The 24,425-nt window shown below is 58.5% G+C and overlaps 1 protein-coding gene across 6 annotated transcripts; it reads right to left on the bottom strand.

The window, feature by feature from the left end:
• Positions 1 to 1,735: 1,735 nt before the first annotated feature.
• On the bottom strand, positions 1,736 to 24,425 carry COPS3 (COP9 signalosome subunit 3). Of its 6 annotated transcripts, none has more exons than NM_001244149.1 (12): positions 24,284 to 24,425; positions 19,891 to 20,020; positions 17,699 to 17,811; positions 17,566 to 17,615; positions 15,128 to 15,220; positions 14,227 to 14,406; positions 12,054 to 12,194; positions 10,507 to 10,680; positions 7,522 to 7,608; positions 3,602 to 3,715; positions 2,328 to 2,408; positions 1,736 to 2,055 (listed from the first exon to the last, which is right to left on the bottom strand). In NM_001244149.1, the coding sequence occupies exons 1-12, from the start codon at positions 24,336 to 24,338 to the stop codon at positions 2,002 to 2,004; spliced, it is 1,272 nt and encodes a 423-aa protein (NP_001231078.1). In that variant the 5' UTR covers positions 24,339 to 24,425; the 3' UTR covers positions 1,736 to 2,001. The 6 variants fall into 6 exon arrangements, with proteins under 6 accessions (NP_001231078.1, XP_084838806.1, XP_084838804.1 ...); XM_084982680.1 differs by having other exon boundaries at positions 1,749 to 2,055; positions 17,699 to 19,652; positions 19,750 to 20,020; XM_084982678.1 differs by having other exon boundaries at positions 1,749 to 2,055; positions 15,128 to 15,325.

The following is a 24,425-nucleotide window of genomic DNA, read 5'->3' as shown; positions in this document are numbered from 1 at the left end:
TCTACTTGCTCGGCCACGCCCACGGCACACAGAAGCTCCTGGGCCAGAGCCGTGACAACGCTGGATCCGTCACCTGCTGAGCCACAGGAGCACTCAGGATCCAGAGCATCTACTAACAACTGAGGACCAGTGAGTCCACTACGAACGCCAGGCCCGGGCCACACCCTCGGGACTCGGAACCTGCCCTAACTCCCTAGGCGCAAACGCACCCTCGCGACGCTCCAGGTCTTCGTAGGTGCACGTGTTCAGAGAACAACCTGCCGCTGAGAACCACCTCGAAGGAGCAGCTAAGGCTGTGACTCGGCACAGGCACAGGCAGAGCCAGAGCAGGCACTCCTCAGGCGCAGCAGGTGGGAGTCTCAGTGTCACTTCCTGTAACAAATGAGGCCACCTGCCTCCCTGACTGAAAACTTCCAAGAGTAACGCCTGTCGAGAGAGAGACCACCCACCGGTTTCACAGAACAATCTAGCGGATGCACTAGTCACGTATTAGAAAAGGCAAAGACTCACCAAGGGATGAGCAGATTTAGGGGGTCCCCACCTGTGCATGTGGGAGCCCTGCCGCCGGGGCCTGCGCCCCACTCCCTGGCTCTGCAGAGCTAGGGCCCCACCACCAGAGAGGACGTGGGAGGCCCCCCCCCCCCCGGGCACTGCAATGGCCGGGGCGCGTGGGGAGTTCCGCGTCAAAATGATGCGGTGTCTCGATGAACCCTGTTTTGGGAAAAAACTAAGTATCCGCATCAGAAGCCCACAGAGTTGCCCTTTCCTTATAAACACTCATGGCCGGCAGCCACCAGGCCCCTCAAACACATTTTAGGCAATTTTAATTCAGGTACAGGTAACTCAGAAATTGTCCAATTGTTTTTTACAAAACAACTCAGGGGCTGTAGTTTGCCACACTGACGGAAGAAACGTTTCCTCTCTCCCAAGAACAGGCAGGTGTACAGGTGAAAATGACGCAGCTCACTTGGAGAGCCAAGTCCCGAGGCGGGCTCACAGCCAGGCCGCGCCTGTCTGTCCCTAAGCTGTGCTGGAACCTGGCCTCACCCAGGCATTTACGGAGCCGGCGGTCTGCGGCTGCGTTTCTACAGCAAAGCAGTCCTTGTCACAAGGGTCCACAGCAAAAAACCCACTTTTCTGGCCTTGCCCACGGCATGCAGACTCCCTTCCTCGGGCCAGGGATCAAACCCATGCCATAGGAGTGACGCCAGGTCCTTAACCCGCTAAGCCACCAGGGAACTCCTAGGGCAACTTTTTAGGCATGAAAATGTGACTGCAAATTTCGGGTTAATCTGACCACACTTTACCAAGCGTCCACACCATTCCGGGGCGAGGTCAGTGACCCTGAGTCAGATGCGTTTCAGAGTCTGCAGAGGAGGAGCCCGACACATAGTCAAAATGCGAATGTGCGGATGATCAGAAGACGCCTCTGAAGAAAAAGAGGGGAAAGCCGGCACCTGTCTCACAAAAGCGCCCTGCTCAAGACGACAAAGAGGGCAGCACTCGCCCGCGTTAGAAGGGGCACGGCAGCGTCGCTCGGGTTCCAGCGCAGTCGCTTCTAACCACGAGGCACTGGTTCCTGCCCGAGGGACTCGCCCAGCTTTATTTTTCCTTTGACACAACCGACAGCAACCTGAGGTGCAAAGCTTGTAGTTCCGAAGACCTACCTCGACGCACAACGAACGCGTTCTGCAGAAACTTCTCGGAGGAAAAAAAGTGATACAGAAGACACATCAGTGTTCCAATAATTTAAACAGAAAGGTGGATTTAATGCCATGACATTGACCTGAGGGTAAATAAACCCAGGCCGGCCTTGCACGGTTGACAGGTTATCCTTTGTCTGCAGAGAGGACGCCTTCCCAAAGCACACGGGACTGGAGCTGCCAAACGCGACGGCCGGTCTCCAGGTCCGGGCGAGGCAGGCTGCTCCTCCCTGCCGGCCTCACCCCACTTGCCTCGGCCAGGGCCACGGCTGCTCTTCAACCCGGACGGACGCTGGCTTCACGAGTAGCTGGACGGTTTGTTTCCCGAATCGTCTTCCTGCGAGCCCATGCTCTGGGAGGGAGGGAGGCAGGCACGGTCTCTCACCTGCCCCGCGCCCCGTTCCCCCCCTACCCCGGCGGAGGCAATGCCAGGAACCCCATCGCTAAACTCACTTCCAGCCTGGAGTCTGAAAGCGCTCCCAGCGAGTATGTCTCGTGAGCTTCGCCCCCGCGCTTTTCAGAAACTCGGGACTAAATGCTCAGTCTGGAGCCAAGCTCACACTCCCGGTGTGGGGACCGCTCCTCCTCCACCCAGCCCACCTCCCGCTAAGGGGGCCCAGGCACCTTCTGCACGAACTGGGGGTTCACAGTGATCTCCTGGTCCATGGCCTTCAGCCGCTCGTCCAGCTCTATGCACTTCAGCATCTGCACAGAGGGCGGGTTTGCGCGGGCTCAGTGGGCAGCTTGGGCAGGCGCATCCCTTTTGCCAGACTGTCAACGCGGCAGCCACAGGGCCACAGCGCCGGGGCCCCTCGGGCTCTGCAGCCAGAATTTTCTGGATCCAGAAAGCTAACTGCAGAGGGAGTGCGTGTCGCCTCCCAGCCCAGGAGGCTCTCTGGCAGCGCCCCCCCACACACGAGCACCCTGCAGTGGAACCTGGAAACAGTCACACTAAGTGTCAGTCCAGGTGACATCTGCCACCCAACGAGTTACCAAAAAAACCTTCCCGTTTTCAGGTTTCTCAAAACCTGTGAACTGCCAACGGGGTTGGGGCGCCACAGGGAGCCGTGAAGCACCGCCTTCCGGGTTCTGAGCCTCCTCCGCGGCGTCAATCCTGTCCCCGGGCGGAGCTGAGAAGCACAGGCTGCCGCCCGGTCCCGACGCCAGCCCGGAACCCAGAGTGGCCCTGGCGCCGCACCAGCTCCGCGGGGCAGGGGCCCCGGCTCCCCAGCCTCCTCCAGCTGCCCCCGCCCCACGGAGGGAGGGCCTCCTGACTTGAGACGGGGAGCCCCAGAAGCATTTTACCAAGAGTCGAGGGTGGACAGTATAACTTAGCAGTAACACCCTGTGCAAACTGTAAGCCCCTTCAGGTGTCCTGAGGGTGGAAGGAGGCTCTGGTGAGCGAGGCGAGCAGTCTAACCCACCACTTCAGTGTAACACACAACCTGAAAGAGTCTGAAGCCGTCCGTTTTGAATTGGACTTTCTGGGAAATAGGACATTCTGAGAAAGGAGCCGCATTTAAAACTAAAATTACCCTGGAACACAGAGGCGGTGTTTCAAATATAAAATCACAACCGGGAGTTCCCGTCGTGGCGCAGTGGTTAACGAATCTGACGAGGAACCACGAGGCTGTGAGTTCGATCCCTGGCCTTGCTCAGTGGGTTGAGGACGTTAAGACCCGGCAGTGCCGTGAGCTGTGGTGCAGGTCGAAGATGCGGCTCGGATCCCGCGTGGCTGTGGCTGTGGCGTAGGCCGGTGGCGGTAGCTCAGATTCAACCCCTAGCCTGGGAACCTCCATGTGCCATGGGTGCGGCCCCAGAAGAGACAAGAAATACACAAATACATAAAGGAAGACAAAATCAGAAGCACCGGTCCCAGAAGCCGGGCTGGCATCTACCTCTTGGTCGATACTCTGCAGCATGGCGGGGTTGTTGTACTTCTCAGGGTTGTCGTGGAAACTGACCATCCCATCCTTCTGGTTGATGCTGGCGAAGATTTCTCCGTCCTCGATCTACCAGAGAGAGGGCAGGACGCAGTTTAGGCCTGAGCACTGGGAGCCGCGGCGCTTCGACACGGACACCAGCGGACAGCACAGAAAATAAGTAAAACCCCTGCGTGTGCTTCTCCGCGCCATCTGTTTAGTCAACAAGCGCCCGTGGAACACCTGGGACGGCTGAGGCCCCCTCCAGGTGCCACGGGGTGCAACGCTCGCAGGCACTCGCCTCGCCCCGGAATTACTTCACCGAGAGAAACTCACAAGCGGGAAATGATCCACTTCAGAGCCGTCAGTTCGGCAGATTAAATGACGCGCGGGAGGCCCCGCACCTACGGGGCTTCCAAAGGCTCCACCGCCCCTGGAAGGGACCCCCACCCACCCCCAGCCCACCCCCAGCCACCACTCGTCTCTCTGCGGCTGAGCGCAACCATGATGTGTCGGAAACGCAATCACACACCACGCGCTCTTTTGTGTCTTGCTTCTACAATGTGATGTTTGCCAAGTCCCCTTGTCTTTTGTTTTCTGGGGGTTTTTTTGGCCAAACCTGGGGCATGTGGAAGTTCCCGGATCCTTAACCTGCTGAGCCACCAGCCTCTGCACCATTTTGTTTTTTTAATCTTGAGAAAAAAACTTTTTTTTAACTAAGATACAGTTGATCTGCAGTTTCTTCAATTTCTGTTGTACAGCAAAGTCTCCCGATCACACAGCTCCCTGTGCTGTACAGTAGAGCCCCACTGCCCACATTCAAGATACAACAGTTTGCATCCAAAACCCCCGAACTGGAGTTCCCATCGTGGCTCAGCAGTAATGAACCCAACTAGTATCCATGAGGATGCGGGTTCCATTCCTGGCCTCACTCAGTGGGTTTAGCACCCAGCGTTGCCATGAGCTGTGGTGTAGGCTGTAGACGAGGCTCGGATCCTGCATGGCTGTGGCTGTGGTGCAGGCCAGCAGCTGCGGCTCCAATTCAACCCCTAGCCCGGGAACTTCCATATGCCCTACACGCGGCCCTAAGAAACAAACAAAACCCCACCAGTTACTCCTTTCTTTAAAAGGAAAGAAATAACGGCATTTGCAGCAACATGGATGGACCTAGAAACTACCAAGCCAAGTGAAGTCAGTCAGACAGTGAGACTCCAACGCCACATGCTGTCCCTTCCATGTGGAATCTGAAAAAAGGGCACAATGGACTTCTTTGCAGAACAGACACGGACGCAACAGACTTTGAAAAACTTCTGGTTTCCGAAGGAGACGGGTTGGGGGTGGGGGGATGGGCTGGGGGTGTGGGATGGAAACGCTATAAAATTGGCTTGTGATGCTCACTGTACACCTATAAACGTAATGAAAGTCATTGAGTAAAAATAAATAAATACATAAATAAATAAAAAAGGGCACAATGAACCTCTCTGCAGAACAGATACGGACGCACAGACTGAAAAACCTCTGGTTTCCCAGTGAGACAAGCTGGGGGTGGGGGGATCCACTGAGGGTTTGGGATGGAAACGCTATAAAATTGGCTTGTGATGATCATTGTACACCTATAAATGTAAATAAAATTCATTGAGTAATTGAAACTAAAAAAAAAAACCCCACCAAAAGCCCCGAAGTGCCGGTCCATACACTCCCCCCCCGCGCCCCGGAACCGAGCCTGCTCTCCTTGGCCCTGGCCTGGCCTGGCCTGGCCTGGCCTGGTCTGCGGACGGGCTCCTCGGAGCCAGGTCCCAGGCACCGCGAGTAAGTGCTGTCGCAGGGTGTCTGCCTCTCTCTGACGGACTTCGCCTAGTAGGAGACTCTAGCTCCATCCACGTTTCGTTTCTCTTTCTGATGCCTGAGGCCTGTTCCGTCGTGTGTACCTCCATCCCTCACTCCAGTCCTGTCAGTGGACACCTGGCTCGTCTCCACGCCTCGGCTGTTGTTGTGGATACGGTGCTAGGACGAACTAGGACGAAGAAACGGGCGGGGGCATCGACCTTTTCCGTGGGCCTTCTGTCCTGACAGCCGCCCAAGAGTGGGGCTTCGGGCTCACACGCGTTCCACACCGCGTTTTCCGAGCTATCTCCTACTGGTCTCCACGGGGGCTGCAGCAACTGACATGCCCACCGGCAGGGCAGGAGGCTCCCTTTTCTCCACACCCTCCAGCATGTGCTATTTGTGGACTTGCTGATGATGGCCATTCTGACCGGTGTGGGGTGGTACCTCACTGGAGCTCCGACTGGCATTGCTCTAGTAATGAGTGATCTTGAGCCTTTCTTCACGTGCCTGCTGGCCATCTGTATGCCTTCTTTGGAGAAATGTCTACTTAGGTCATCGAAAAACTTACGGTTTCCAGATGAAAAGTGGACAACTTTTCATTTGGGTTGTTGTTTTGCTGTTGAACTGTATGCGGTATCTGTGTATAGGGAGATTAGGCCCTTGTCTGTTGCATCATTTGCAGATTTTCTCTCATTCTGTGGCTTGTCTTTTCATTTTTTTAATGGCTTCCTTTGCAGGGCAAAAGCTTTTGAGTTTAATTAGGTCCCACTGGTTTCTCTGTGTCTTTACTGTCATCACTGCAGCAGGTGGATCAAACGAGACCTTGCTGCGATTCATGTCCAAGAGCCTTCTGCCGTCTTCCTCTAGGAGTCGGATAGCAGCTGGCCTTCCCTTGAGGTCTTGAATCCACTCTGAGTTTATTTTTGCGTACGGTGTTAGACAAGGTTCTAATTTCATTCTTTCACATGGAACTTTCCAGTTTTGCCAGCACCATCTACTGAACACACTATTTTTCTTCCCCTGTGTGTTCTTGCCCCCTTTGTCATAGATTGGTTGACCGTAGGTGACTGGGTTGCATCTTTAAACCATTTCAGTGCAATGCAGTTTACACTGCCCTTGCAATTTATTTGTTTTATTTTTAGGGCTGCACCCGCGGCATAGGGAGGTTCCCAGGCTAGGAGTCGAATCAAAGCTACAGTCACCGGCCTCCATCACAGCCACAGCAACACCGGATCCTTAACCCACTGAGCAAGGCCAGGAATCGAACCTGTGTCCTCATGGATATTAGCTGGGTTCTCAACGGCTATTAGCTGAGCCACAATGGGAGCTCCACACATCTGCATGTAAAATGTGAGACCCTGACACATCTTTCTTCCACGGCCACAAACATCACCTTCTGGTGCTTTTTCTGCCAACGCTGATTCCAAGGCAACTTCCGGGTCTGTGAGCTTCATTTGCATCAACAGCCAGGGGTTTGTCTGGTGGATCCTCAAGCCAAAGCCTGTCCATGAAGTTACACAGTGAGACGCCAATTAAAAAATCCCGGCCTGGTACTGCTACTCCTAACAAAGCCGTTGGCAGGAGACAGTGACCGGTCCACTTGTCACGGTGCAGCTGAGCTGCCCAGACTGCCCATCACCGCCGGCCTTAGAAAGGAGGGCGCTGTTTATGCGCCAGCAGGCAGCCGGGTGGTAGTGAAGAGGCTGCCCATCACAACCAGGACTGGGCACACCCCAGTGCCCATCTGAGGAGAACGAGCAGCCTGAGGATGACCGAGCTACAACCACGCGCCGCCCCGAGCCTGAATCCCCCGGCGTTCGGCAGCAAGAGCCAGAGCCCCTCCTCCTCAGGCATCTGCCCCATCCACGAGTGTTTAAACGAAGTTTACGACGACACCACAGACGAGGAGCACAAGCAGGACGCAACCACATCCATCACACAAGTCCCCGGGGCTGGAAGACCCCAAAGCGGCAGGGAGTCCACGTCAGCGTCCCCCCAAAACGAACACCGGCCACCTTCAGAAGGACCAACCCCACTCGCTAACTTCCGAAAGCCAGAACCGCACTCACCATGTGCAGGACGTACTTCTCTGCCTCCTGCGGCCCGGACAACTGCACTCGACTTGCCATGTCTTGTAGCGACAGCGTTAAAAACGTCTGAAATGCAGGAGACAATTAATGGAGACAGGAGCACCGAGGACAGAACCTTCGCTAAGTGCGCAGAGTTCCACTGAGTCGTGAGAACCTGCTCTTCGTTATCGCCTAAGGTGATTCTCGTTGTGACGGTGACGCGAAATGGAGGAACGAAGGGCTCAGGGTCGGTTTTCCGGACGACGCCGACCGAGGTCAACGTCACGCAAGCCACTCGCGGGGCGCTGTCTGCGACAGCAGAGGCCAGAGCCACCACGACGTCCAGCGGCAGGCTGGCCAAGGGCAGCGCAGCACAGCTCCGCCCACGCCTGTAAAGACGCCCTAAGGCAAGGATGCTTTGCAAGAGCTGCAAGGGATGAGGCGCGGGGCATGTGTGCCACCGAACATAATCTGCAGCAAGCCCGCCCGCATCCGTGCGAGAGCGCATCCGTGCGCCAGTACCGCACGGCAACGGGTGTGCTCGCGGGCGCAGACACTCTCGGGGGGGGGGGGGGGGGGGGGGGGGGGGACACACCCAGGTGCCGGGTGGCGCCGGGCTGCCTCTGGGCAAAGAAACCCTGTGGCCGAGGCGTGCGACATGGACGGCAAGCTCTGTACCTGCGAATTCTGTGCCATCTAGTAAACAACAGGAAACCGAAAAAAAATCACATTCATCCTTCGAAAGGCAAAGGCAGGATGAGGGGAGTTAAGGGCAATCGCTGGTGACCACTGGCCTGCCAGGGACGTGGTGCAAACGCCCCGTTAAGGAACAGGTTAAAGGAGCTCTTTTTCTCAGGGCAGCTGGCAGTATCCACAACCGCGGCGTTTTCAGAGCAGGCTCTGATGCTGGAAGGTCTTGACACGGCGTTCCTGCTGTGGCTCAGGAGGACCCATGGGGACACGGCTTTGATCCCCGGCCTCGCTCCGTAGGTTAGAGACCCGGCAGTGCCCTGAGCTTCAGGGTGGGTCACAGACACGGCTCGGACCCCGAGTGGCTGTGGCTGTGGTGCAGGCCAGCAGCTCCAGCTCCGATTTGACCCCTAGCCTGGGAACCTCCACATGCCACAGCTGTGGCCCTGAGAAGACAAAAAAATTTAAAGAAAAAGAAAGAAAATTCTTGATAAGCCAATGACCAAAAAAACCTAGATGTCCTTTAGTTCAGACGGGGTAGCAGAGCCCCACCCAATGAAAACTACTGTTAATTCTAGGAAAGATCTAAGGACTTCAGCACAAAAGCCAACATTTCTGAATACGCAGAACCATCCTTTTTCCTCTTCAAAAATAAGTGGACCCTCACGGGAACGTCCACCCAAGGGCCGGCCGAGTGAATTACGACCAGGGAGTGCAGTGCGGTCACATGACACAGGCTCCCGCTGCCATGGCGACAAGCTGAAGAACAGGGGAGAGGCAAGGCCCAGACCAGCACCCCACGCGGCTGTGGAAACAGGCGAGGAATCCAGAAGATGCCCACTGAGACATGGAAATGCAGCAGCAGATCCGACACCCCACGAGAGCCCCTCGGCCCCGGCTGCCCTGCGGCCAGCAATGCCACAAGACAGGCAGGCACCCGGCACCCGCTGAGGCCTCTCGAGGAAGACCCCTAACCTGGCTCAGAGACCCCGGCTCCCTTCCGTGACCTGGCACCGTCCCTGCCCACCAGCAGCCGCGGTGGCCTCCCCAGGCCCTGCCAAGTGCTCATCGGCACATGGACGGCGGCCTGGACGGACTGGCCAGGCCCCTCAGGCCAGCTGGGCCCAGCTCCCACTCTGGACTTCTCGGACCCAACACAGAAAACCGTGTCCCACACGGACCTCTCGGGGCCAGCGGTGCGCTCACTCCCGCGTCATCGAGCGTGGCTGCCACCCTGCAAGGTGGCAGCAGAGGCCCCCTGCAGCGACCCCGCTCCGGCCCCGGGGCCCTCCTTTCACGTCTGCTGACAGTCGCCGCTGAACACATTTCAGGACGAGCACTGTCTCCCATCCCCGCTGGGGTCTCGTTTCTACCTGCACCCCAGCAACGGTGCCCCCGGTGCAGCGGTCTGCCTACGGCTCCTCCTGACGGTGAGACGGGAGCTCAGAGGGGCTGTGCTGGCACCCGGACCGCACGGAGAACGCGGGCGGTGAGGCTGCTGGCGACCCTGAACCTCAGGTCCGCTCTTCGCAGCCTGTGGGTCAAGCTGGCTCTCCCGGGGCGGACAGGGGACATTTGCTTCTGACGGCTCCAAGTTCTCTGTCTTTCCTGTTCCTCCTTTTCCTCTTACAAAGTAATTTCACAGCCTCTCTGCTGCCTGCTGTTGGTCCGGAGGCTGGGGCAGCCTCCCTGGAGCCAGCGGAAGGCTGCTCCTTCCCAATCGCCCGCCCCTGCCCCCTGCCCCCCCGCTTCTCCGGCTGCCCCCCCCCCCACCCCCCCGGTTCCCGCTGCGTCCCCGGACCCGAGCCAGGTCGACTACAAGACAACCCCCGCCCCGCTGCTCTGCGCCTGTGCCCGCCGCCCACACGGGCCGGGCGGGGTGTCAGCACCCCCCCCCCCGCCGACCCCCACAGCTGCCCGCGGCCCACACAGGCTTTCCCTCCTCGCGTCGTCCTGCCCGTTTCAACACTCGATGATGAGCATGTTCTCCACAATCAACCCACCAGCATTACTTTCATCTCAAAAGGCTCACCTACTGCCCGCTCTCAGGTCACGGGTCAGAGGTCAGCCCCAGGGCCGCTCACGGGCTCCGCGTCATCTCTGCCCCGGTCGTCTCCCTCCCTCTTCCAAACACCCCGAACCTGCCCCCGAGAGACCCACGGGTACCGACCGCACCCTCTGAGGACTCGGCCGTCCTCAGCCCGGCCCGGCCCTCGGCAGCAGGCGGGACGAGAGGACCGCCGGCCGCCGGCCGGGGTCGGGGCCGGGGTTGGGGCTGGGGCCGGGGGCGCGCACCTTGGTGAGCCGCTGGATGTTCTTCTTGTACAGCGAGGACAGGCACTGCTTCACCAGCCCCATGTTGCTGTCGCGCACGAAGGTCTCGCTGTGCTTGTTCACCAGGGTACGGAGCTCCGAGGGGCTGTTGGTCGAGTAAACTTGTGCCAGCTCGTGGTACGCGTTGCTGAGAGGCTGCAGGCCCGAAGGGGGGAAACAGCCAGATTCAAGGGTTAGAGCCACGAACCCTTCACAGGAAGCACAGCAACACCTGACGGCCCGTAATCAGAGCGGGTCCATTCACCAGTGCTCACTGTCCGCAAACGGACGACGATGCACCCAGAGCAAACGCCTCGTTTGCAGACCAAGGAGACTCTCGCTGTGGAGCAGTCTGCGGTCAATAATCTACTTTGCAGCACAAAGCAAACCGCTGCCCAGCAGCACACAGTGTGCGGCTTCCGTCACGGCCCGCGGGGCTTCTCCAGCAGCAGCTCCAGGAACCCCTTTGCGACAGAGGCCTCCGCCACCCTTCTTGGCCCGACCTGCTCACACGCGCCTCACCAGGTGCCGCGGAGAGGCCGGGCTTCGGGTAAGAAGCCGGGAACGAGGCGGCTGGGCGGAGGGCTTGCTTGGGGCCGAGCCGCTTTAGGTGCCCTGTTTCAATGGCAGAACCGGGGGCGGGGCCCTGAGGAGGTGAGTGGGCCCGAGGGCACGGGCGCACGTGGATTCAGGTCAGAATCGACCTGGGCACCATCCCCGACGCCCTCGAGTCACGAGGGCCCAGCGGACAGAAGCACTCCCCCTGCGACAGGCCGCGCAGGCGGGCCCCAGCCCCGCCCTCCCTCCCGTGGGGTCCCAGGGCCTCTCCCCACCCCGAAACGCGGGCTCTTCAGCCAAGGACACGAGGGGCGCAGAGGCCTTCTCATCACCAAGGCTTTAAAGTCATCTCCTGAAGTTCTGAGTTCTGTACAGGAAGGTCAGCATAAAAAGGTCACTGCTTCCTGTGCTCCCAAGGCTGGTCCTCAGGGAACAGACGGAAGCTCCGGGAGCAGGAGGCCCAGGAGCGGGGCTGGGGGAGCAGAGGCGGGGGCCACGAGCATCTCGGCTCAAGTGGGAGGAAGACGACCAACCGCACAGGCCCTCAAACACCTAAAGCTCTAATCGCCCAGAGCACAGCGGGCGGCAGAGTAGCGAGCGGGGTGCGCGGGCTGGAATCCAGCCTCCCGGCGTCCAGTGAACGCCTGTGACTTCGGACCCTCCAGACGAAGCAGAGGGTCTCACAGACACAACACGTCCTCTAAGGAAGCAGTTCGCGGGAGTTCCCGTCGTGGCGCAGTGGTTAACGAATCCGACGAGGAACCATGAGGTTGCGGGTTCGATCCCCGGCCTTGCTCAGTGGGTTAAGGATCTGGCGTCGCCGTGAGCTGTGGTGTAGGTCGCAGATGCGGCTCGGATCCGGCGCTGCTGTGGCTGGGGTGGAGGCCGGCAGCTGCAGCTCCGACTCCACCCCTCGCCTGGGAGCCGCCCTGAGAAAGCCGGGAGGACAGCCGTTCTCCCTGGACACTCACCTTGATGAACCTGCCCACGATCTGCGACGTGTACTTCGGAAGCTGCTGCACCTTGCCGAGCAGGATCAGAGACACCAGGATGTACTTCTTGTACGACTCCAGCATGATGTGGCTGACGGCCATGGCGGGGGTGGTGATGGCCTGGCGGGGAGAGCGCGGTGAGGGCCGCGGCGGGGCACACAGCACCTCCCGTGACCGCGACGGCGGCGTCCCGCTCTGGAGGCGTCCCGCTCACCGGGTTCTGGTGAGTTCACCAGGCTGTGCCACTGTCACCGCTGCCCCAGCGCAGACACGTTCACAGCCCTGAAAGGAGAGCCCAGCCCCAGACAAGCTCCCTCTACTCCACACCCCAGTGGACGTGTCACGCGCTCGGCACTGCAGGCCCTTCTGTGAGCGGCTTCGCCCCACGTTCTCCGGGCACGCCCGTCTGCAGCGGCTCCAGGGCCGGGCTGGGTGGAGACCCAGGCTGCTGGGAACATTCCCGTCCGATTCCGAGCGGACCCCTGGGCGGCTTCCCAGGGGTGGACATGCTGGGTCCTGCAGCAGTTTCAGGTTTTGCCTATGAGGAGCCAGAGCACCGGCCGTCCCCGCGGGCAGGGATGGGGAGCCGACCGCCCACCTCTCCAGGGCTCCCTCACGACAGCGCCTGCCTTTGAGGCCAGCTGCCCTGGGGCAGGGCGCCCGGATCTGCATTTCCCTGATAACTCGCGCTGCTGGCCACCCGCACATCTCTGGAGAAACGTCCACGGCCCGTGTTAAAAGTTTAGTTTCGAACTGTTGCATTTTGTTCACCCAGATGTCAGCCTCTGATCAGAAATGCGACGTGCAGACAGCGCCTCCCACTCTGTAGCTGTCTTTCCACCCCCCTCACCTGGATTCCTGAAGCTTAAGAATTCAAAACAATCGCGCCCGGAGTTCCCGTCGTGGCTCAGCAATTAACGAACCTGACTGGCATCTGTGAGGATGCGGGTTCGATCCCTGGCCTCAATCAGTGGGTTAAGGATCAGGCGTTGCCATGAGCTGTGGTGTAGATCCCAGATGCAGCTCAGATCCCGCGTTGTTGTGGCTGTGGTGTAGGCCGGCAGCTGCAGCTCTGATCTGACCCCTAGTCTGGGAACTCCCACATGCCATGGGTGCAGCCCTAAAAAAGCAAAAAAAAAAAAAAAACAAAACCCACATCGAGGAGTTCCCGTCGTGGCTCAGTGGTTAACTAACCCAACGAGGAACCACGAGGTTGGGGATGCAATCCCTGGCCTCGTTCAATGGGTTAAGGACCCGGCGTTGCCATGAGCTATGGTGTAGGCCGCAGATGCGGCTTGGATCCCCTGTCGCTGTGGTGTAGGCTGGCAGCTGTAGCTTCAATTCGGAGCTGGGAACCTCCATAGGCCTTGGGTGTGGCCCTGAGAAGACAAAAGACAAAAGAAAATAAAAACAAAAACCCCACACTGACATGAAGGAGACGGGCCAGTGCTTGTCACTCGGGTGAAAGAGGAAATAAGTGGGTTTTCAGGTAAGAGTCTCCATCTGGAAACGCGAGAGGCGGTGTTTTTACACGTCAGATACTCGGAGAGAAGCCTGCTCTGAGCGCTCGGCACACCGTCCAGTGCCCGGGGCGGTACCTCAGGGCCACCCGGGCGCCCATCGGCCGGCTCCTGGCCTACAGGCTGGCACTCGGTGGCTGTGCAGTGCGTGTTTGCAGGTTTCTGAAGAACTGACATTGGTGACTATGCTCCAACGTAAAGTCGCCTGGAAGGTCTCACCTGATTCGTTGCTTCCTCCAGTGCTGTCACTGCCCCTAGGCCCCCAGCCGTGCTCGACAACCCCACTTGCCCAGGCACTGCCCAGTGACAGGTGTGGGCGTGGGTGTTTACCCTGGCACCCCCAGTAATGTGAGCTCCCCAAGGCTAGGAGCGTCTCATCACCGTCACATGCGCTCTGAATGAGGCAGGACTTAGGAACATCAGGCAAACTCCTCTCACGGCTCGGGTCTGAGCCCATACTGCACCCCGCCTTAGACCCTAAGCGGGCCTCCAGACCCAAGGGTGGGAGGGAGGCGTCACGTCCACTCCTGGATGCCCGGGGACGCGGGCCCCAAGAGCGTCTGCCTGCTGCAGGCGGAGCCCTGTGGGCAGCAGGGCAGGCCCGGCCCCTCGAGGGCCCTCGGGGCGCCCACCTGCTCGTAGAAGTAGAGCGCCCTCTCGAAGTTCTTCAGGCCGGTGTAGACCATGCCGCCGTAGTAGTAGTAGCAGAGAAAGTGCCTGGCGTCGTAGGCCCCGTTCTCCTTGCAGATGTCCACCATGTCCACGTCGAGGTACGGGAGGGCGGGCTTGAAGCACTTGGCCAGCAGGCAGAGCTGGGGGAACAGGGGCCCAGTCACCGTGCCAGCGGGAGGAGCCGCCCCGGAGCCCGCAACTCCCAACAGTCAGGTCGGGGCTCCCGCTCCACCGATGAAGAGAATGTAAGCGCCCAGGCGCCACTCATTCCCTTCAGCGCTCAGAGCGCGCAGCCCTTCCTCGTAACAGACGCCGCCGCGAGGAGGCGGGATGGTCCACACTGACCGCGCCTCTGCCGAGCGGGTGGAGTGAGAACAGCCAGGTTTCTCCTCAGTTCCTCCTTTTCCACCTTGGACCCCCAGCTAAGGGTAGGGACGGTGCCCCAGGGCAGCAGCAGGCGGCCGTGCCAGGGGAAGGCCCAGGGCACAGGCAGGCAACATCTGGGGTTCACCCTGGAGAGAGGGGGTAGGGGTGGCGAGGAGAGGGGGCTGGGGAGCGGGGGTTGGGGCTGAGAGCGGGGTGGGGGGAGGCCTCCCTACACCCCTGCCCTCTGCCCTCTGCCCTCAGGATTGGCGTCACAGCGTAGGAAGTCACCATGTTTATCCTCGGGGCCAGAGCCCCTCACAAGAAAACAGCGTGGGTCACCAGCACCCCACGCTCGACTGGGTCCTGGCTGAGCGGCTGAGCGTCTGTCCACAGGTACCTGCCGCAGCCTGAAGACTCGCTTCCTGGCAACACGCACCCCTGCGGACTCCCACCGTCCTCGCCCACCCCGCCACCGGCGACGTCCGGGCGGCTCACCTGGCAGAGGTCGGCGTGGACTGAGGTCAGCTGGTTGGCGCTCATCTGCATCTTGTCTATGGCCTGCTTGAGGACGCCGATGCCGCGCAGGGGCTGCCGGGACAACACTGCTGTCAGCACCGCGGACCCAGGCTGCCACTTACAAACCAAAGCAGCACGGCTGGCGGTTCCTCTGAGCAACAACAGCAAGTTCTGTCCCTATTGAGTCAGAAAAGGTCTTTTTTTTTGGTCCTTTTGCCATTTCTAGGGCCGCCCCCGCGGCATATGGAGGTTCCCAGGCCTACACCGCAGCCACGGCCACACAGATCTAAGCCGCATCTTCAACCCACACCCCAGCTCACGGCAACGCCGGATCCTTAACCCACTGGGCAAGGCCAGGGATCGAACCTGCAACCTCATGGTTCCCAGTCGGATCCGTTAACCACTGAGCCACAACGAGAACGCCCAGAGACTGTTTTCTTAAAGTAATTCAGCACGGGAGTTCCCGTCGTGGCTCAGCGGAAATGAATCTGACAAGGAATCATTGAGGTTGCAGGTTCGCTCTCTGGCCCCGCTCAGTGGGTTAAGGATCCGGCCTTGCAGTGAGCTGTGGTGTAGGTCGCAGACACGGCTTGGATCTGGTGTTGCTGCGGCTGTGGTGTAGGCAGGCGGCTGCAGCTCTGATTGGACCCCTAGCCTGGGAACCTCCACATGCCGTGGGTGCAGCCCTAAAAAACAAGACAAAATATAAATATGTAAATAAAAATAAAGTAATTCAGCACAACTGTTTAAAATCACGAAGCTTCAAAATTAATGGAGGTCAATAGTCAAAAGCCGTACCACACTCAACAGTTGGTTACAGTTAAAAATTTCCAGGTTATTGTTTTGCTTTGTTTCTCTGGCCGCCCTGCGGCAAGTGAGGTTCCCGGGCCAGGGATCACATCCGAACCACAGTTTCAACCCAAGCCACGGCTGTGGCAACCAGACCCTCGACCCACTGTGCTAGGCTGGCGATCGAACCTGGGTCCCAGGGCTCCCAAGATGCCTCAGACCCCACTGTGCTGCAGCAGGAACTCCAGAAATTTCCCAATTATTTACAAGAGATGAGACCCACGCTTAGGAAACATAACTGTGGGTCAGGATGCTGGCACTTGCCCACGGGGCAGCCGGCACTTGCCCACGGAGCAGCCGGCACTTGCCCACGGGGCAGCCGGCACTTGCCCACGGGGCAGTCCCGGCCTGTACACTCTCTCCAACAGCATCCCGTGCCTGACAGTGACTGACCGTTCACAGTGAGACCACAAGATGCGAACAGTCCGCTTTCCTGCCCAGACCAGGAATAACAAGACCGAGAATCAAGCAGGTACAACGGGCCGCCGGGGAGGAGGCGTGACCACAAGACCCTGGCGTCACCAACATGTCTTCTTCAGTAAAGCCTCATCGAGTTGTTCTAATCGTCTCTCTCAAAGCACAATCATGTGTCACTCCTACGAAACACCAACTGGCTCCAAGCTTCCAGTCTCGTCACACCACAAGCATTAAAGCTCAACTTCAAACATTCAAGTTATAACTGGTGTCGAAACCACAAAAAACAAAGACGTTATCAGATTAAAAGGGACTATCCTGTCGTAGCTCAGCGGAAACACATCCAACCAGTATCTATGAGGACGCAGGTTCGATTCGGGGCTCACTCAGTGGGTTAAGGATCCAGGGTTGCCGTGAGCTGTGGTGTAGGTTGCAGATGCGGCTCGGGTTGGTGTGGCTGTGGCGGTGGCTGCAGCTCCTGTTCGACCCCAAGCCTGAGAACCTCCACATGCCGAGGGTGCGGCCCTAAAAAGAGAAAAAGAAATAAATAAAAGGGGCGAAGGAGACAGGATAACATAATCCAACCTGTGGTCCGAGATGTTCCTTTGCTATAAAGGACGTCAGTGAAACGACGGGCAGACTCTGACCAAGGGCAGGCTCGGTCAAGGTTCCGTCCGTGTCCACCCGAGGTCGTGGAGAGACCGTCCTGAGCTTTGGGAAACAGTCATGGCAGCTTCAGGGCGGGGGCGCCAGGGCTGCAACCTTCTTCCATCGGCTCAGGAGAGAAAGGCCAGCAGGACGAGCAGGTGAGGGCACCCGCCCGGGGGTCCGGGGCAGGGGCATCGGAGGCCACTCACTCCGCTATCCAGAGAGGGTCTCAGCACCGCAAGTTAAAAGGCGGAACACAGTAAAAAGTGGCCTTTTACGACATAAAGGGCACTGGAGTGGCAGCTGTCAACTCCGGCAGCAGCTGCTGCTGCTTGCGTCGGGGCGGCCCCCTCGGCAAAGGCCTGGAGCTTCCGCACGGCCCGCGGAACCCCCGCACCGACCTCGCTCTCCAGGGAGAGACGCTCAGCCCCGAGCTGCCACCCCCACGACGCGGGCTGGCGCCGCCGGAGGCAGGCGGGACCCCGGGACGCGAGGAGCACCCTTACCTGTTTTCTTTCCACGAGCGCATTGGTCAGCTGGTGGCAGAGCCCGGCGACTGGAAACAACAACAACCACACAGTGAGAACGGCGACGAGAGCGGGACCCAGCCGCCCAGGGAGGAAAGGCGGCGGCGCTTACAAGTGTCCGTGGCGTAGCGGATGTGCTCGCCGTTGCAGGCGCTGATGAAGAGCTGAGCCTGCGAGAAGAGCGTCTCGAAGTCGGGCGCGCTGGGCATGGAAAACTTCACGAACCTGAAGCAGAGAAGAGAGGCGACTCGCCCCGCCGGCTCGACGGCAGCTCGTGGAGGCGACGTGCGCCCGGGCCGATCCTGCCTCCGACGCGCTGGGACGGCCAAGGCAGTGAAGACCCCGAGCCCGGGACACGGGCCTGGCCCGGCTCTGGGCGTGATCAAGACACGGAAGGCATGCGCGCGCGCGCGGGGGCTGCAACAAACACGCTCAAAAGAGAACTTTCGAAAAAGAAAACTCCCTGACGTGAAGCCACGTACCAGGTCATCCAACACTCATCAAGCACCCACCCAACCTTCAACCAGGTTGTTTCTGGCCGAGCCCGTGGCTCACGGACACTCCAGGGCCAGGCACTGAACCTGCGCCATGGCAGCAACGCCACCGGAGCCTCAGCCTCCTGCACCACCAGGAATCGCCAAACATTCTTAAGAATAATTTTCTTTGGGGAGTTCCCACTGGGGCTCGGTGGTTAGCAAACCCGACTAGGAACCATGAGGTTGCAGGTTCGATCCCTGGTCCCGCTCAGTGGGTCAAGGATCCAGCGTTGCCGTGAGCGGTGGTGCAGGTCGCAGACACGGCTCGGATCTGGCGTGGCTGTGGCTGTGGTGCAGGCCGGCAGCTATAGCTGTGATCAGACCCCTAGCCTGGGAACCTCCATGTGCCGCGGGTGTGGCCCTAAAAAAAAGAAAGAATAAGCAGCTCAGGGCCCCATGCCTGGCATCTGGCAGAACAGAGACTCAGGCTCCGGGGAGGGGGCCTCACAAACAAGATGGGGCTCTTCCCAGGTTTCCTTTAACTCACATACAACGTAAAACACCCCGGAGCCTCAAAACGCTTCCACGCGCATCGCCTCACTTGACAGACACGCGTGTGTAAGTCGACACGTATACATCACGCTCTCTCATCTTCTCAGCAGAAAACAGAGGTGACCCCTCGGCAGCAGCCCCAGCCAGCAGAGCCTCTCACCGCAGGGCCTGCCCCACGCCTGCGCTGTCCAGAGCCGTGGCTGCGGCAGCTCCTGAGTCCCTGAGATGGGGCGGGTGCATCTGGGGAGTAAACATGAGAACCTTCGACTTGTTTGTTGACTGTCTGTGCTCAAAAAAGGAACGCGTGGCCGGAAGCCTCCGTCCCGCAGCCCACAGGCCAGACCTCGTGCTGGGACAGTGGACGCACCTGTCTCGGGGGTCCCCGAGCAAGCGAGGCTGGACCCTCACTCGAGGTCCACTGCTCCTCAGTCTATTTAAAGTATCTCGGCTTTCATGCCAAGCAAGAAATCACAAGACTGAAGCATCAAGAGAAGAGAATTCAACCATCAAATACACACAGTCGCAAGAGTTCGACAGACAAACTGAAATAACGTCACTTAATTTGGTCTAAGAAAAGCTTAAACCTGTATATCAACTGCACTTCGATGTAACAAACAGTGGGGGACAGAGCATAAACTTGGGTGAAGGAGTTCAAAGCAAGGCTGCGCTGGCTCGCCGCCCTCACTCAGGGCCGTCCCCAGGCCTGCCCGCCACCGTCCCTCTGTTCTCAGAAAATGTGGCGATCCCAAGGCCCACGGGAATCTACGTGTTCAGGTAAGTGCAAACTACAGCACCCGCAGCTGAGATGGCCATTCGTTTTTTTTAAAATAAAATTCAAGGGAGTTCCCCTCGTGGCACAGTGGTTAACGAATCTGACTGGGAACCATGAGGTTGCAGGTTCGATCCCTGGCCTCGCTCAGTGGGTTGAGGATCTGGCGTTGCCGTGAGCTGTGGAGTAGGTCGCAGATTCGGCTCAGATAGCGAGTTGCTGTGGCTGTGGCGTAGGCTGGCGGCTACAGCTCTGATTCGACCCCTAGCCTGGGAACCTCCATATGCCGCGGGAGCAGCCCTAAAAAGCAGAAAAAAACCAAACCAAACAAACCACCCAGAACAAGATGTAAAAGCAATGATTAGCTGGGATGACCACAGTGTGACTTCGGTTGTGCAAAGGAGCTCAATGCTGTTCACACAGGTTACTTCCCACAGCGAGAGAGGCAGGCCAGAAAGCGCGGGGTCCGGCGTGAGCAAGCGCCAGCCCAGAGGACGATGCCCTTACAGGACGGCAAGGACGCCCAAGGAGTGCTCCTGTACGTCCAGGGCCCCGAGCACGGTGTCCAGGTGGGATAAGTTCTTCGCAAGGAGCTCCCCGCTCTTGTTGATCAGTTCACAGAGCTGAGTCATCTGCCCTGGAAAACAGGAGTGACACCGCGGCTCAGCTGCGGCACGAACCCAACGCGGGCCGTCCCACCCCAGACCCGCAGGTGCCTCCGGACGGCTCCTGCTCCTCCCGACGGCGGATGAGCGCCCAGAGGGTGCGGGCGGGAAACGGCCTCGTCTGCGGCCTCAGCCCCACTCCCCCTGTCCCTCCAGCCCTGCTCCCCACCGCTCTGTCACCGCACCCTCCTCGCACCCAAAGCGCCACCAGGCCTCAGCCCCACTCCTCCCTCTCCTCCGCCTCAGTTCAGACGCCCACTGTTTCTTGCCGGGCCTGCCTCGCCAGCTTCTAAAGGATCTGCCTCCTCCCCTGTGCCTGCCAGCCCGCACTGTGTACTGGCGCCTGTGGGCACTCCCCTTGGGCACCCGCATCCTCGCCTCATGCCCCGCGCGTGCTGCTTTCCGAGCTGCGTGCTCCCTGCCCACCTCCCCCAGCGTCCACAGCGCTCGTCTGTTGGCCTGGGTGGCCCGGCCGCAGCTCCAGCTACTCCCAGCTACCCGTCCTCTCTGCACGTCACCTGGGATGGTCCCAGCAGGTAATTCAAGGTCAGGTCAGGTGCAGAGCTTCACCTCCAGCCTCAGAACACAGAGCTTGCTTAGCAGCCAATCGATCAACGAGCAGCTTGCAAACGAGTCCGTTTCCTAACTGGTCCACTGATCCTTCCCCAAACCACAACCTCCTGCCTTAGCAACCAAGGCACAGGATCTAACTGGCCCACAATTTGACTCACTGATTCCCCTCCACGGAATTCTCTTTCTTTTCTCTGTAGCCACGTCCACCGCATGTGAAAGTTCCTGGGCCAGAGATCAACCGGCACCACAGCAGTGACAGCACCGGCTCCTTAACCCACTGAGCCACCAGGGAATTCCGGAATTTTCTTTTTTGAGATACGGTTGATTTGGGCTATATTCCCGGTGCTATACAATATATGCGTGCAGCTTATTTACGGATGTGTGGTGTAGTGCTCCCTACGCCTTAATCCCCTGCTCCTACCCGCCCCCACCCCCGGCAACTGGTAGCCAAGAGTCTGCTTGTATGTCAATACAAATACAAAATTTGTATTTGTACTTGTATGTGTGTGTCAAAATTTGGCAACTGGTAGCCAACAGTTTGTATGTCAGGTGCTCGATTTTTTTTAGTCACTGGTTGGTCTTATTTTTTAGATTCCACATATAAGTGATAACATACAGTGTTTGACTTTCTCTGCCTTTATTTCACTAAACACAATACCCTCAAGGTCCATCCACGTTGTTGCAAGCAGCGAAATTGCATCATCTGACGGCCGAGCAGTGTCCCACTATCTGCGCACCCATCGCCTCTATCCGTTTGTGGACAGACGCTGAGGTGGCTCCCCTGCCTCGGCGACTATACATGCTGCTGCTGTGACCCTGGGGTGCAGGGAGCTTTCCAAGTCAGTGCTTTGTTTCCTTCCAACTATGCGTGTGTATATACATATACATACACGTGTGTGTGTGTGTGTGCGCGCGCGTGTGTACACATACGCACATCTGGGAGTGAGACGGCCCAATGGAACGCCTGCTCTGTTCCCAGTTTTCTGAGGAAGCCCCACACCACTCCCTGTGGTGACCTGGCTGCACTGATTTCCTTCCCACCAAGAGCCCCCCTTCTCCACATCCTCGCCAGCACGTGTCATTGGCGGTCGTGAGGGCTGCCATTCTGACAGGTGTAAGGTGCTCTCACTGGGGCTGGCTCTGCGCGTCCCTAACGCTCAGCGATGGCGCAGGCGCATCGGTTTCGGCGGGGTATCCTGCTGACAGACCCCAGGGCCAGGCTGTGGGCTCCCGAATCCCAGCAGCTGGCTTTCTGGTGACAATGCAGGGTACACATACGTCTGTGAGCATTAACCTCCTAAACGTCCTCCTGCAATAGTTGTCTTGGACTCTGAACTTCAAGCTACCCAGACCAGCTATTTCTACTTAGTAGCTGAGTGACTTTTCCCATTTAAAAAAACACTTCGATAGTATAATGCTTAAAATCCAAGTGACTGTAGTTACTTTGATACCTTCTAGAACTTCTTACGATACTTTTAAATTTTTACCAAAAATAAAGGAAACATTCCATTATTATCACACTCACTGCAAAACAAAAAGTCCGTGATCTCTCTCGGCATCATCTTCCAAGATAAAAACGCAAGGAGATCCCGTTGTGGCTCAGCAGTAACGAATCTGACTAGTTTCTAAGAGGATTCAGGTTCGATCCCTGGCCTCACTCAGTGGGCTAAGGATCTGGCACTGCTGTGAGCTGTGGTGCAGATTGGCAGCTGCAGCTCTGATTCGACCCCTAGCCTGGGAACGTGCATATGCCCTTAAAAAAAAGCAAACACAAAACCAAAGGTAACAATACAAGATGAACTGGGAGATAACTCACTGTCATTTTTTTTTGAGGGGGGACGCCCGCACATATATATGGAAGTTCCCATGCCAGGGGTCGCATCCAAGCTGCAGCTGCCGGCCTCCACCACAGCCAGTCAACGAGGCTTCGGAGCCGTGTCTGCGACCTACACCACAGCTCACGGCAACTCGGGATCCTTAACCCACTGAGCGGAGCCCAGGATAGAACCTGCATCCTCCTGGATACTAAGGATTCATTTCCGCCACACCACAAAGGGAACTCCCAACTCATCATAATCCTATTAGCGATCTCACTGGCAGAAATGAGGCAGCTTCTTCCAGTTAAACAATCCACCACTTTAAAAACCCCCACTAATTCACATATGCTCGCAATGATTTGAATCACCCAGAAACAAGGATTTCTTTTTTCTTTTTTTGTCTTTTTGCCATTTCTAGGGCCGCTCCCGCGGCATATGGAGGTTCCCAGGCTAGGGGTTCAATCGGAGCTGTAGCCGCCGGCCTACACCAGAGCCACAACAACTCGGGATCCGAGCCGTGTCTGCAATCTGCACCACAGCTTACAGTAACGCCGGATCCTCAACCCACTGAGCGAGGCCAGGGATCGAACCCACAACCTCAAGGTTCCCAGTCGGATTCGTCAACCACTGAGCCACGACGGGAACTCCGAAACAAGGACTTCAAGTCCATTATTTCCCCTAGTTAACTAAGCAATCCTGAGTTGAGACCTAAGAGAAATGCTGGGTCGCCATGAAGCCACATGGCAGTGAGGCAGTGAAGCAGGGAGAGCAGACCTGAGTGTCATGAGCAGCATGTGAAATCTGCCCAGCCAGACGAGTGGCCAGAGAAAGCTGACACATTCCCTTCACTTAAGGTCCCCGTCAGAAAATCCTGAATAAGAGTAAACAGAAAGGCATTCACGTTTGCTATTCGGCAAAGAGGCACAGAAGGTGCCCCTGCCTGGCCAACTGCTCCTACAGCAGCAACTGCACAGAGCGTGTGTGCAAAGCTCGCAGCTGCCTGCCCCCCCGCGTGCTGCTCACAACCACCGCCTGAGTTCTGTTTTGCAAATAAGAAAACTGGCCCAGGGAAATTAGGCGGCTGGCACAGAGTGACTGAAACAGGACTCCAAGGCAAGGCGTCTAGGCACCCTGCACCGCGGGAAGCAGAAACTAAGGTCTGGGCACAAATGAGCGAATGGGTGGCTCCCAGGCTGTGCCTTAACTACCAACCTAACTCCTACCAGTAACGAGGGAAAGAAACAGAAGAGCGCGCTGAGCAGCGCGCCACAGCTCAGCTAACCTCGGGACGGCGAGCTGGACAGCACCTGCCCTGCGTACACACGGGGACAACACTCAGCAGAGGAGGGGTGCCTGTCCAAGGTCACGGGCGCTGCTACAGTTTGAACGGTTCCTCCCACTCAGCCCTAACAACTCAGCGGAGAGGGGCTATTTCACCAACAAGCAACGTGAGGCAAAGGACCTCACAGCAGCGGCCAATTACTTTAATTCCCGGCCAGGGCTCGATACTCAGGGGACGAGATGAACGAACCAACGGCGTGAAAATTAGAGGCAAAGGAACAACGGTCACGACCCCGCCCCCGGGAGGGAACCTGGAGCCAGAGCCCCCGAGGGTCGGGCGCCCCGAGGCGCAAGAGGGCGGGCTGCGCGGCCGGGTCGGAAGGGGCTGCGGGGAGCCGCGAGGTCGGGGCCCCGGCGGCGGGGGATGGAGGAGGGGGCCGGACTCCGACGGCGGGGGTCGGCGTGAAGGCGGAGGGGCCCCCGGCTCGCGCGCCTGTCAGCCCCGACGCCGAGCGCCGCGACCCCGGCCGAGCCCCGGGCGCCGGCCCGCGCCCACCGCCTCACCTTGGGCGGAGAGCTGGCGGACGCTGTTGACGAACTGCTCCAGGGCGGAGGCCATGTTCCCGGCGGCCCGGCAGCGGAGACGGCGCGCGCGGGACGAGGGCCGGCGACCCACCGAGGGCCTCGATGCGGTGACGTCACTTCC

This window comes from Sus scrofa, chromosome 12 (assembly GCF_054392235.1).
Source record: "Sus scrofa isolate SSC_HxYL_T2T_F1_AM1 chromosome 12, Sscrofa_HxYL_maternal_Yorkshire_Landrace_v2.0, whole genome shotgun sequence".
Taxonomy (NCBI): domain Eukaryota; kingdom Metazoa; phylum Chordata; class Mammalia; order Artiodactyla; family Suidae; genus Sus; species Sus scrofa.
This window is presented reverse-complemented; position numbering and strand designations above follow the sequence as displayed.

What these genes read in the sequence shown, in the direction of transcription:
- COPS3 (XM_084982678.1), bottom strand. Translation starts at nt 24,338, where the DNA reads ATGGCCTCCGCCCTGGAGCAGTTCGTCAACAGCGTCCGCCAGCTCTCC. An exon ending in CCGCTACGCCACGGACACTT is followed by an intron (nt 17,616 to 17,698) that starts GTAAGCGCCGCC and finishes TGTTGTTTCCAG; the next exon opens with TCGCCGGGCTCTGCCACCAG. An exon ending in ACATCCAGCGGCTCACCAAG is followed by an intron (nt 7,609 to 10,506) that starts GTGCGCGCCCCC and finishes CCTGCATTTCAG; the next exon opens with ACGTTTTTAACGCTGTCGCT.